General features: G+C 38.5%; 1 protein-coding gene across 1 annotated transcript in view; it reads left to right on the top strand.

Moving 5' to 3' along the window:
• The window catches only part of PPFIA1 (PTPRF interacting protein alpha 1), a 65,751-nt gene that overhangs the window by 22,993 nt on the left and 29,814 nt on the right, over positions 1-12,944 (top strand). Inside the window, exons 3-12 of the mRNA XM_063437969.1 lie at positions 887-988; positions 2,693-2,857; positions 3,687-3,761; positions 4,134-4,235; positions 5,321-5,542; positions 5,832-5,978; positions 6,888-7,022; positions 11,478-11,561; positions 12,490-12,621; positions 12,767-12,829. Of these exons, the coding sequence (XP_063294039.1) occupies positions 887-988; positions 2,693-2,857; positions 3,687-3,761; positions 4,134-4,235; positions 5,321-5,542; positions 5,832-5,978; positions 6,888-7,022; positions 11,478-11,561; positions 12,490-12,621; positions 12,767-12,829 (1,227 nt within the window). The remainder of the gene's footprint in view (positions 1-886; positions 989-2,692; positions 2,858-3,686; positions 3,762-4,133; positions 4,236-5,320; positions 5,543-5,831; positions 5,979-6,887; positions 7,023-11,477; positions 11,562-12,489; positions 12,622-12,766; positions 12,830-12,944) is intronic.

Raw genomic sequence — 12,944 nt, 5'->3', positions numbered from 1 at the left:
GCAAAGTGCTTCCTTGTATGGGTATATAATTCATTATAGGGATTTACAGTTGCACTCCTGGTTAGTGATGTCAGGTGAGGATATACCCATCATTCCCTGTATAAGAACCTTTATGGCTTGTGCTTGTCCGGGTTTCACGGCTTTAATTAGTACGAAAAGCAACATTGTTCTTTATTTTTACATGAATGAATCTACTTGAGACACCTACGTAGTAGGTAATGGATGTGTATTACACGCTAAAGGGACACTCTAGGTTGGAGTCTTTATTCATATAATGGCAGGAATGAGACTGCAGCTTGACCTGGTAACAGCTGGCAGCTAGTTCCTTGGTGCCCACTACAGTTTTTACTTCTCCTTAATGGGTGGAGCTATAGACAAGGCTGTGCGTACCTTCAAGTACCAACTGTACATTTTGAGGTTCTTGTACAATGCAATAGCTTATGGTTTTATTTGAATTGTATAATTTACATTGGATGCCCAGCTATCATGGTGGACAATAAGCGCCTGACTAGCAAATTATGAAATAACCTTTCCATTTTAAACAAGCTGCTTGGATTGCAAGAATCTGATTAGGAAGCCGCTCAATTACTTTTGGAGATACTTTCTCTAAGCACCTTAACTGGGTCATAAAATAAAAGATCTGCAAGCTAATCTGTGTATATTTAATTTTTTTCTTCAACCTCTTTTGCAATCAATACATATTTGTAACAATCTTGTTCTGTCATAGAATAGGCTTAACCCCTTCAGGACACATGCCATGTGTAACATGTCCTGATTCCCTTTTATTCCAGAAGTTTGGTCCTTAAGGGGTTAATGGGCTTTGCTCTGCATATTTTGTGTGAGGATTCTATGATTAGTAACAAATGTTCTTTCATTTTATTTGTAGGAGTTTGCAGCACTTACAAAAGAGCTAAATATTTGCCGAGAGCAACTTCTTGAGAGGGAAGAGGAAATTGCTGAGCTGAAGGCAGAAAGGAATAATACTCGAGTGAGTACTTTTCAAATGGCCGCATTCTGAAAATGTTAGAACATACATTAATCTGTCATACAGTGTGTGTGTGTCTTGTTTCACTTCATTGCAACCGAAACATATACAGAAGTCAAAATGCCATCTACTAATATGCTTTTGCCACGTGTGATGGCTGATGGGAACAGGTATCTAATGCAATAGATGCGTATTGCCTATGCTAGTATATCTGTGGAGGATCCTGTTTTCTCAAGGTCTAAAATGTTTATCCCCAAAGTTCTCCGCCTTATGCCCATCAACTGCCTCTCCTCTGTCCTTCTTCTCCGCGCCGTATTGTTGAGGAACGTTTGTCTTGGACGCAAGTGATCGGTAAAACGCGTTAGCGGAGCCTCTCGACTTATGGCGGATGTTGCGAGGAATATCATGTACTGTGACTTGTAGTGGGCGTCCATTGATAAACTGTGAGCGTCGCCTGACTCTATCAGCCTATCGCCAGCACAAACCATCTGCATCAGTGCATCGCTGAGAGAAACAACAGTGGAGGGGCAGCTGATGGGCCCTGGAGGGACGACTTTGGGATCAATCTTCTTGAAAATGCTTTATGGAGGATACCATAAGTCCTCAATATATATTCTAGCATATGCAGAATGAGATGGCATACGCATCTGTTGCACAATGCACGAGAAGATGCCTGATCCTATCACCCAAAGGAAAGTCAGAAGAGAAGCACTTGATGGGCGGGTGGGGCAGCAATTGCTGAGTTAAACCATTGTAAACTTCAAACACCCCCATCCCCTCAACAACTTACTGATATGAAGTTAACAAGGTTGTTGAGTGTCCATTTCAGTATACAATAGGAAAAAAAAGGCTAAAGGTTGAATTACAATTTGTGGAGTTTTTGCATTTTGGGGGAGAAATGGTAGCGAAGGTAGGTTAATATCTTTTTAATCGCTCCATTCCCCACCCCCAGCTTGATCTTCGGCTCATGTGATGTCATCTGTCTGGAGCTGTGTCACAATTGTATTCTAGCACAAAATAGGGGCCTGCAGGCTGTCTATACATCTACTAGCTGATAAAATCTAAATCACACAAGCACTGAATTTTTATTTAAAATACAAACTAAGGAACAGCGCATAAACAAAAAGTTTAACATTTTACAAGGCTACTTAAAATCACCTATTTCCCTTTTTTTTTTATTTAATTTTTTTTATCCACTAGATTTTTTTTGACATCATAAAATGTAAAAAAAAAAGGACAAGTTGGTGAGAGGTGAATCCTAACTGGGATAATTGCAATAATTTCAAGATGTTTTCTAAAGCGGAAACAATACCTCAGTATTGTGAGACATACCATATCCTGTCATTTCTGGTAATGCCGAAGTGATACCTTCACATTAGTACATTGGTGGCTCAGAGGACAGGTTTCAGGTGCATTAAAAGCCCCCCTTTTTTGCCAAAGCCCTCAGAGTTTGACAGTAAACAAATGGTAGATAACCGTAACACTATAACTGCAATCTTTAGTAGTTGTCGTTGAAGTGTCCATTAAACTAGTAAAAAAAAAAAATAATAATAATATTAATAAACCTTCCCATCAATTATATTAAGATTACTTTATACATAGGCGGGTGGCAAAAGATTGCATAAATATAAAAAATAAAATAAATATATATAAGTGGGCAGTTCTTGGCTGTGTTGTTTTCACTGTGTGACCTTCTCTGGTTTCTAGTTACTTTTAGAACATTTGGAATGTTTGGTTTCTCGACATGAAAGATCTCTCCGGATGACAGTGGTGAAGAGACAAGCTCAGTCTCCAGCAGGTGTTTCCAGCGAAGTTGAAGTCCTGAAAGCACTAAAGTCCCTGTTTGAACATCACAAGGCTTTGGATGAAAAGGTAATCTGTGTGACTGCCACTAACAAGTCACGCGTCCAACATCACACTGGATTACAAACAGAATGTTCATCTGATCCTTTCAAGTCGTATTAAACACTTTGTAACAAAGCTGAAAAACTGGTTTCTGAACACAGCACTCTTAATACAATTTTATTAGAGAGACTTTGTTCAATACCTGCCCCTGTTCATACTTAGTAACAAAAGAATATTCAAAGGTGCCACCTCTTGTTATAAAATGTCACCGTTTCCCACCTAATAACTCCCATGATTGCTTGCCTGAGAAGGCTGTTTATGCTACTGGTTAAATCTTGCAAAGCATAATGGGATCTGTAGTTCAATTTTAGTGGGTGAGCTGCTGATTTCCACTGCCATTAAACAACTATTGTATATAATTCTGAAGATAATTATTCAAGTATTAATATCGATACTTTTTAAAAATGACCAGTATAGCAGCTTGAGTGCTTGACTTATTCAGTGTGGCATAATATAGATACTTTTTAATTTATGCATTACATCTCTTCACGTGGCATTGGCCTGGTGACATGTAAACCGTCTAGAAGTCTGTCACCCAGTCTAGCCAAAGTCCTGCTAGATAGATCATTCAAATATTAATCTATTTGGATGTTGCAGGACATCTTTGCGTACGACCAGTGCTGGGATTTTGAGGACTGTTGCATATTTTAGTAAAGTTCGTGAACGATCTGTGTTTTATTCAAAAGATTTCCTGATGGAAGTTTTGTATCAAGTAATGGTTTTCTGTCCTCTAAGAAAATAATCCTCTGTATGTACAACATAAACAAAGCATTAACATATTTAATTGTTTTTTCAGGTGCGAGAGCGGTTGCGGATAGCGCTCGAGAGATGCAGCTTATTAGAGGAAGAACTTGCTCGTACCCACAAAGATGTAAGTGAGACATGCCCAGTGTTTCAGCCTTAGGCCGATACCACATACATATTTATGGAATGCTATAATACATGTGTGTGCGCGGGCTAGTTAAAAATAGTTCATCAAGTCACTTTGTTTATCTGTTGACTGCAAGCCACCATTTCCTTCTCCAGGTACAACCTTTGCTCTCAAACAGCACTATGCATACCTGCCCCCTTGACATCCAGTGAGTTAGTTCCTATGAAAATGCCTTGATCTCAATGTACAGGCTGAGATTAAAAAAAAAAAAAAAAACATGAAGCACATAGAAACGAGGCCTGTTGTGTTTTCTCATTTGAAAAGAAAGTGGTAATTACACTGTAATTATTTTGTAAATGAATTTGCTTTCAGTTGATGTTTGCAAGAGAACAGATCATTCAAAGGAAAATACACAGTGATGGGACAGTGGATTGTAACCATGATAATGAAAATGAACTTAACAGCAATGGGAAGGTAAGAAACAGCGACAAGGTAGTCCTTATCAAATTAAGATAAAGTATTTTACATTTATTCACCACGTGGATTTTACATTTATTCACCACGTTGGTCCTAAAATGCAGTAAAAGTAACCGTAGTGTTTTGCTAATATTTCCACGAGGAGAATCACATTTTCAAACTCCGTTCTGAACAGATGGTGATGTCATCTGTGCAGTTATTCTCCTTAGTGAATGTGGGGCATATTCCCTGACAGTCTGCCTGAGATTAGTGGGATTTACACTCCCAGCTGCCATCTGCCACCATTTTAATGATAGCAGCTGAATTGTTACCCAGGCCTGTAACTACCACTAATCTCAGACATGTATGTCCCATTGCTGCACTTATTACATAGTTACATAGCTGAAAAGAACTTGCGTCCATCAAGTTCAGCCTTCCTCACATTTGTTGACTTATAGTAAAGTCCTCCCCTTAACACCTACACTGTCCCTAAACATTAACCCGTGCATTACACTAACACTAATTGTTAACCCCTACTCTTATTTAACATTATCATTTAATAGTAAATTATGCAAAACGGAGAAGCTTATTCTAGGGGAAAATAAACCATCTTGGGTTTCTGGAGACAGCTATAAACTGCTCAAGCTTTTATTATTATGACGTCTCCATAAATCTGAGATGGCATTATTTGCAGTTCACCATTATATTGTTTACAGTTCACCATTATGTATCATATAATTGTATTGCTCTGCGTTCAGTCTTGATACATTTACCGTGGCCTGGGTTGTTTCAATTTCAAATAGACTATTTATTTTCCTGCACTGTAAATGTTAAAGAGGTCAGTTTGGCTGTTGGCATTACATGTCCCTAAGATTATTTAAAGAAAGGAAATAAATCTATCTATTTATCTTATTAGATGTTTTGTTTCATTAAATTTACAGTGATGAAGCAAGCTCTATTTGGCCTAACAAATGGTTACATCAGCCAATGGTAGTTTGCAGCTAAATCTAAAAGTTTAGGTGACTGCATTAAGCATTGATACTTATGCACTGCTTACTAGTAGGAGCTAGTAATCGGAGATGGTTTATTTATATATTTTACAGCGATCCTCTGATGGCTCTTTAAGTCACGAAGAGGATTTGTCTAAAGTATTGGAGTTGCAAGATGTCATAGAGAAGCAAACCAATGAGCAAAGTCAAATGAAGGAACGTCTAGCGGTACTTTCTAACCGGGTGGCGGAGCTAGAGGAAGATCTAGACACTGCAAGAAAAGATCTGATTAAATCAGAAGAAGTCAACACAAAGCTACAACGTGATGTAAGAGAGGTGAGGAATTTGCATTGTATTATAATGTTTATGAAAGACCTGTAAATACAATGCAATCAAAACGTATACGTGATGTAATGTAGGGACTTTAAGTTGATATTTAATACTCTTACATATTATATCTTGAGCCATCCCCCGTTAAAATTCAATTGTGTGTTTAGGCATTAAATTAGCTAATTTGGAAAGTATACAGTGTCGATGCAGATGTAATATTTTTACTCTCTCATATTTTATTCCCCCCATTTCTAAGTTATCATTAATGTATAATCCACCTGTCTTCACTGCACAGGCTATGGCCCAGAAGGAAGACATGGAGGAAAGAATAACAACACTTGAAAAACGCTACCTCGCAGCACAGCGTGAAGCCACATCTGTACATGACCTCAATGATAAACTTGAAAATGAAATAGCTAATAAAGAATCCATTCTCAGACAGGTAAGACTGGCATTACATTCATGTGCTATTGTATGGTCATATATGCATTCTCTTTGCCTTTCATGCTGGGCTTTAAATTCCATCTCCTATAGTAAAAGCATACTTGTATTTATTAACCTTCAATAAGTTCATACATAGACTCGATGTGACCTAGTAGATTTGATTATTTCAACAAAATGCCATAAGTGAAACTGTGTTGCACAATCGCATCAGATGTACATATTTAATTTGTACATTGTTTTGATGAAATCGACATGAAAAGTATAGCAGAAGCTTTCTCTTTTTTATTTATTTTTCTCCAATTTTTACCTTCAAGGTGGTCATCACAATGGTTGCAAGCAGATGCTTACTAAACCACACACTGTCACATGATTGTGTTTATGCTGCAGAGTTACTTGCAGCCATGGGGTGCCATGAGCATTATTTTTGTGCATGCAGTACCCATTTTAGTGGGTTTTACCTTGATGCTACCAATGAATATGGCAAAAACTAAACTTGCAAATTCGATTTTGATCTCCTCATTTTCTAGCAGTTGTATATAGCTGGACAGACCAGGGATTAAGCAGTATGGTGATGGAACTAAGATACAGATAGTTGCATAACTTAAGAAAGTCTACATTGTATCTGAAAATGCATATAATGAAAAGCGATCCCATGTAACGACACGTCTCGAACGTCACATCGTGCTCTAATATCATGGTTCAGCTAATGCTGTCCATGGTCAGTATTTTGTTTATGTGTGTAGAATTGATATGCCTAATAAAGTTATCATAATTTTCTGGGGGAATAATATTAAGCAGCAGACTCTAAAATGTAACTTGATAATTTGAGTAATGCTGTTGTTTGCGCTTGCTGCAAAAGAAAAGGCCTTTTGACTTTTATTTTTCTATCACAAATATGCGACCATAGAGCGAAGACAAGAACCGTCAGATCCAGGAGCGCCTTGAGCTAGCAGAGCAGAAGCTGCAGCAGACATTGAGGAAAGCTGAAACACTGCCAGAGGTGGAAGCAGAGCTGGCACAGCGTGTTGCTGCTCTTTCCAAGGTGAGTGATGCCGTGCCACTGTTACTGTCTTTAATTTCTCACTGCGCTCTGATGAGCTAATACAGGAGGGGTAGTTATAAAGGTGAAAGCTGTCAGTTGGACAGTCAGACTAATGTATTGGTCCATTCCTTCTCTCGTTCTGGGTTGTGAATATGCATTTATAGCAATAAATCCGTAAACCATGTGAAAGCGTAGCATGATAACTTGGTCATACAATTGTTTTTTGTTTTGTTTTTTGCTTGGTTGCATGGGTTCGGACATTGAATTAGTTTCTTCATATTTTCGAATGTATTTAATTAAACCAGGGCTGAAACTATCATGTCCTGTGCTTCTAGTTAGGGCTTAAAGATATTCGGCACGGCAGCCCTCATCTTGCAGCGCTGTCACTAGGAATGAACAGAGCAGCAGTATGATGCACTGCTGTGCTCAACCCAGATTACCAACAATTCCTGGCTTGTGGGTGTATACTAAAGGTTGCAGGATATCTTGTGCAGCTAACTGTAGACTCCATATTTGTAGTATTTACGGCAAAGGCTAAAGACAGTCTAAGGTGTTTTTCCCCCCCCTTTTTCTAAACACCTTAGACACACCCAGGTAATCCCTAAACCCTGGACTGGTAGGGGGTCCTGAGGACTGGGTTGAGAACCCCTGGCTCTCGATTTCCAGCAAAATCCACGTGGCATATCTTTCCTTGCAGAGCAAAAAAAATCCACACACACATTTTGTTTATACTAAAATTCTGTGATATACTGTACAGAACGTTCACTGCTATTAGCTGCATGTAAACCTGGCCAGATTTTCAGAGTCCCTTGCAGGTTTGACTCTCCGCCAATTACGGTATTAATATTTGCCAGTCCAACGCTTCCATTACTTGTTATCCTGAGCCATACAGATTCAGCTTTGTTTTCGGAGAAGCTGCATTGGGTCATAGATCCCACCAGAATCCCAGTGGCTAGTAAATCAGACCTGCAATGAAAATGAAACCATGACTGCATGAGTATATGTCCGAGCTTGGAGTCATTTAAAGTTTGTATCTGTGGAAGTCCCATGATATTTGTTTTCAGTAACTTTGTGCAAATGAACTTAACGTCCTTTTATCCGCCCTAAAGAGCCCCACCCATGTAAGATGTTGGAATTTTATGGGAATTTGTCCCTGTTCAAGCTGATGCCAGTAACTTTGGAGTAATCTCCTTCATTAAAAATTCAACTGACGTTTCCCTTTTTTGTTAAAGTGACCGTAACCCAAAAATTCATTTTTGAACACCAGCCTTCACCTCCATTTTTCTGAGCCAAAATATGATCTCTCTCTCTCTCTCTCTCTCTCATATAGCACACTTGAAAGGTATATTTGTTTTCATTTTTTTTAAACTTATATTTTATTAAGATTTTATGAGCACATATAACCCAAGTATACACAAGACAGTACCACATAGCAGAGAATAGGCGTGAATTTGTACTCTGGGCTGGAAGCATTAGTAATGATCTTGCCGATTGATCTTTAAGCAGCACGTGAAACCGGTGCTGCTGCTTGTTGGACTCTGCAATGAGCAGCGTGCAGTCAGCTAGGCCAGCTCCAACCTTCTGCTTTGACTGCTGAAAAAAAAAAACTATCTCTCTCCATATGAGGCGCCCAGCGAAAGGCAGGATGATGCTATATGATAGCTGACATTTCATTTTGAGAGCAGTACAGATCACATGCTGAAATGCCGGTGGACGAGATTCTGCAGCAGCTGAGGTACATAATACTCTCGAAACGGAACCTGGTTGTTGTTTTCACAGGAAGTCTCTCTTTGAAGTGACTTTTTTCCTTAAATAATTCATTTTATTTTGTTTAGCAATTTTCTATATCTGAAAATGAATATGTATAAAATTTAGTACTGCAGTTACACTTGGCAATACAGAAGAAGGGGAAACGTAATTCTAATTGAACTTTTTGTTCTTGTATAAAATGCTCTCTTCTGTGCTCCCGTCTGCTTTACTCCTTTCTCTGCAGCCTTTGTCGTACCTTCCAGCAATGTGTTAGCGTGTGTGTGTCTGTTACCTTTCTTGTCCTTTGACTCTATAGTCTGAGCTTTTGTCTCCTGGAAAATCAGCCGCTAAGGACCCTCCTAAGCTGTTGGCAGTTACGTCTATTCCTAGGAAGGTAGAATTTGCTCAATGTTCCTTTCCTTGCTCCGCTTGTTCATTTGCTTTTCCTGGTGAAAGCGCTTAGGAGGAGCAATGCACACATCAGCGGCTTGGGTGGCTCATTCATTTCACGGCCCTGTTGGCTAGTGAGGCCTTTGCACTGCTTTTCTCTGAGCACCCACTGATCACGCCAGAGCATGGCCTGCTTCTTCCAACACTGCTTCCTGTACAGTACAGCTGTCCTACATCAGCTAGTTTACGTGATATAGAACACTTTAGGAGTGAGATAGCATACGAGTTCTTTCATGGTTTTCTATTTTTAATATCCCAGCAGCTAAACAGTTTGACGCATTTAAATGCATGAATTAAATGAAAAGATCAACCATAAATTACCTTGTTTTCTCCAGAGAAGTCCTTATTAAGACTCCGATTTGCTCCTTCTGTAACCAGGAAGTGACCGGTATCATAACCAGTCCTGTTTCTCACATTTGCATTATGTGGTAGAATAAGAGTGGCCAAATGTGTAACTTATAAGCGTGCACGCATACAGGAAAGAATATGTATGAATAGGAATTGGAGTCGATTTAAACCCGGAGGACTAGAAAACCCAATCCTCGGAGGGTGCTACATGGCAAGCTGAGGTGCATGCTTTGACTTCCAAAGGAGCATATTTCTGTAAATCCAGCTCTACTCCCACAGTGATCACAGTGACATGAGAAATATGTCCACCTACGATTGCTATCCTTGTTATATGAAGGGATGGTCGGTGATCTTCTCTGCACCGGGCTAATTCTATCTGTTAAACTTTATGCTGTCTTGTGGCACACGCTAATCAGTCACAGTGGTCTACTGGAATTGTGAACATAATAGTCACCATTGTTTGTGGGTCAAATGTCATCTCCTGTAAGCAATTCCTTCCATCCGTTCCATCTCAGCTGATTTCACCGTTATTAAAGTATCTGCTCATTTTATTAAATGCAAGTGGTGTACTTCATTCTAAACAATTATTGTAATTCAATACGTTTATGTTTAAATAATGCTTTCAAATACCCCATATGTGTAATTTTGCTGTATAAAGCCGTTTTGATTTGGAGCTATCTGTCATGATCTTTTTCACATCCACTCTTCCCCAACTCTTTTTCTCTCCTTTTGCTGTGAATCTACCACTCCAAATCTGACTTCTCAAGTTGTTTGGGGATTTGCTGGTGTGTCTCTTGACCCGCCAAAGCAGTAGTTGGAAACTGGTATCCAGAACATGCATAATTTAATTTTTCTACTACTGAAATGCTCTTTCTACAAAATACATGAGTACGGATCAGAGCGCTGAGGCAAAATAGTCTGTTGCATATATTTTAGGGCTGCTTAAAGAGGCAGCTTAAGCACCACTACTAATCACTATAGTGGTTATGTTGAAAGGAGGCTGGTGTTTGTTTGGGGTTTGTTTTCTTTGTGAAAAAGTTTGAGAAGATTCCGCAAAACAGCCACAAAATAATTAAGAAATTTAATTTTCCCTGTTTTAATTAAAAAAAGCAAAAACCTCTAGCCTGAACGAAATTATTCTCCTAAAAGCCACGATGTCTTACGATATCTGTTACTATACTGCTTGTACAAGCTGTTGTGGCTGTACCAGCTTGTTTGTAATCTTACGCACAATAAAAATAAAGAATTAAAAAACAAAACAAAAAAAACTACATTTAACCACACTATATGGCCTTGCTGTGTGAACCCATCAACATATTCGGTCCCTATCATGATATATGCCACTGTATGCGTTACTGTAATGTATGTACTTTAAAGATATATTTTAGTACTGTGTAGAGACTCGAGCTGTGGTGCTTAAATCAGATCAGCGCTCATAATGCACGAGGAAAAAAACATAACCAATGACATGTCATGTGTGCCATTGCATAAAGATACCTGATCCCTGCTCCTAACAGTTCTAATTATCCCTTTGCATAGAATTATGGGAAATGTAGTCTGACAGCTGAAGTGCCATGGTTTAACACAAAACACAAAAGTCAGTTTTTACAATGAGCTTACAGCCATACACATTTATCAGAATTCCAAAGAACAGTCTCTCACAGCCAGGAGAGAAAAAAAGATCTCAGCTGTATATTGTATATGATACTTTGTAAATAATCAAAATAACACATATGGTATGGGTTAATAAAGTGATTAATGCCATATTCTAGGATTCTATTTTTCATTTGTTAAGGCAGAACTCTACCTTGTTACTAAACTGTAATCTTATGATGATCTCAGTTGTGATGTGCAGGGATTCCATAAAGGAATTGAGTGAACACTTTATCTTGTTACTTCTGACAATAGGCAGAGGAGAGGCACGGCAATATAGAGGAACGGCTACGCCAGATGGAATCTCAACTAGAAGAGAAGAACCAAGAGCTGCTGCGGGTATGGACAAAATACTTTTATGCATAACTTTATATTAAACTTTAGGGAAAAAAGATATGCTCCTATTTAAAATCATGCATTACTCTGTTATAGTTCCTGCAAAACAAAATTAGCAGAAAACCGTATATTGCTAATATTTTAAACATATTTCTGGGTTTAATATAAATCTTTCAAAACGGTAAATAACAAGCAGTTGATACTAAATGACACGTCAATACGTCTGTATTTTAAAATAGTCATAGTCTGCCGCAGAAGTATACAATTCAACTTACCGGTAGTTACTTGGTTACTGGAGATGACCGCTTTTCAGTAGGATTTTTGCCCATTCAGCAGAATGTGTGAATTTGGTTCCAGAATAGGTAGTAATTATGGAGATGGTGTTGGACCTGTATAAGTTCGGACATGATTTATTATTGATTGTTAAACCGGACGTTTATAAAATTCTCATAGTATAAACAGGATGTCGTTGGGTATATTTACTAAAATGAGAATTCACAGGGAATTTAACATTTATGGCCAGAGTATTCGATTTGAAAGCATTGACCCTGTGTGTGTTTGTGTACAACATGTGTAAACACAGTAAGGATTGGCATAATAAATAGAAACAAAGCAAAAGCTGATTTCAATGTTCTAGAAGCTTCTTGTTAGTCCTTAGCTAAATCTGTAAAAAAAAAAAATCAGTTATGGTGAACTTATTTTCATTATTATTCTCTGGCACTATTTATATAGCGCCAGAGAGAGGGAGTGTCTCCTATTTAGCTTCTGTGAGATCTAATCTCTAACTGTGAATATAATGGGGGGAGGGCTTCCACTTACTTGATTATTACACATACACACACACACACACTAAGAACTACAGGTGCAAATAGTGTGATTATATTATCTACATCCATGTATAAAACTCCAATTTGGTTCATGTTCTCAATAGGCCCGACAGAGGGAGAAAATGAATGAAGAACACAATAAGCGCCTTTCTGACACAGTGGACAAACTTCTGTCTGAGTCTAACGAGAGGCTTCAGCTTCACCTGAAGGAGAGAATGGCGTCACTGGAAGACAAAGTAATGCGTTTTACGTTGTATCTCTCTGAGCATGGTTGTACCATCTACTGTATGGACTTGTCAATCACCCAATGCCTTTTTGCTAATTTCTGTGCATTTACTAGATCTGTCCCGACTGATTCTTTTAATCTTTTATTTATTACAGAATTCTCTTATTCGTGAAGTGGAATCTGCCAAGAAACTTATTGATGAAATCCAGCATGAAAAGGTTTGTTTGAGTCGGTGATACATGCACGTTTTATGGTTAAACTCCCTCCGTACATGCATTTAGAATTAGATAGCTCTGAGATGGACAAAGCAGAATGGGTAACGTGCCCTAATGT

This window comes from Pelobates fuscus, chromosome 12 (assembly GCF_036172605.1).
Source record: "Pelobates fuscus isolate aPelFus1 chromosome 12, aPelFus1.pri, whole genome shotgun sequence".
Lineage (NCBI taxonomy): Eukaryota > Metazoa > Chordata > Amphibia > Anura > Pelobatidae > Pelobates > Pelobates fuscus.
The sequence above is the reverse complement of the archived record's forward strand: the minus strand, read 5'-3'. Positions and strand labels throughout refer to the sequence as shown.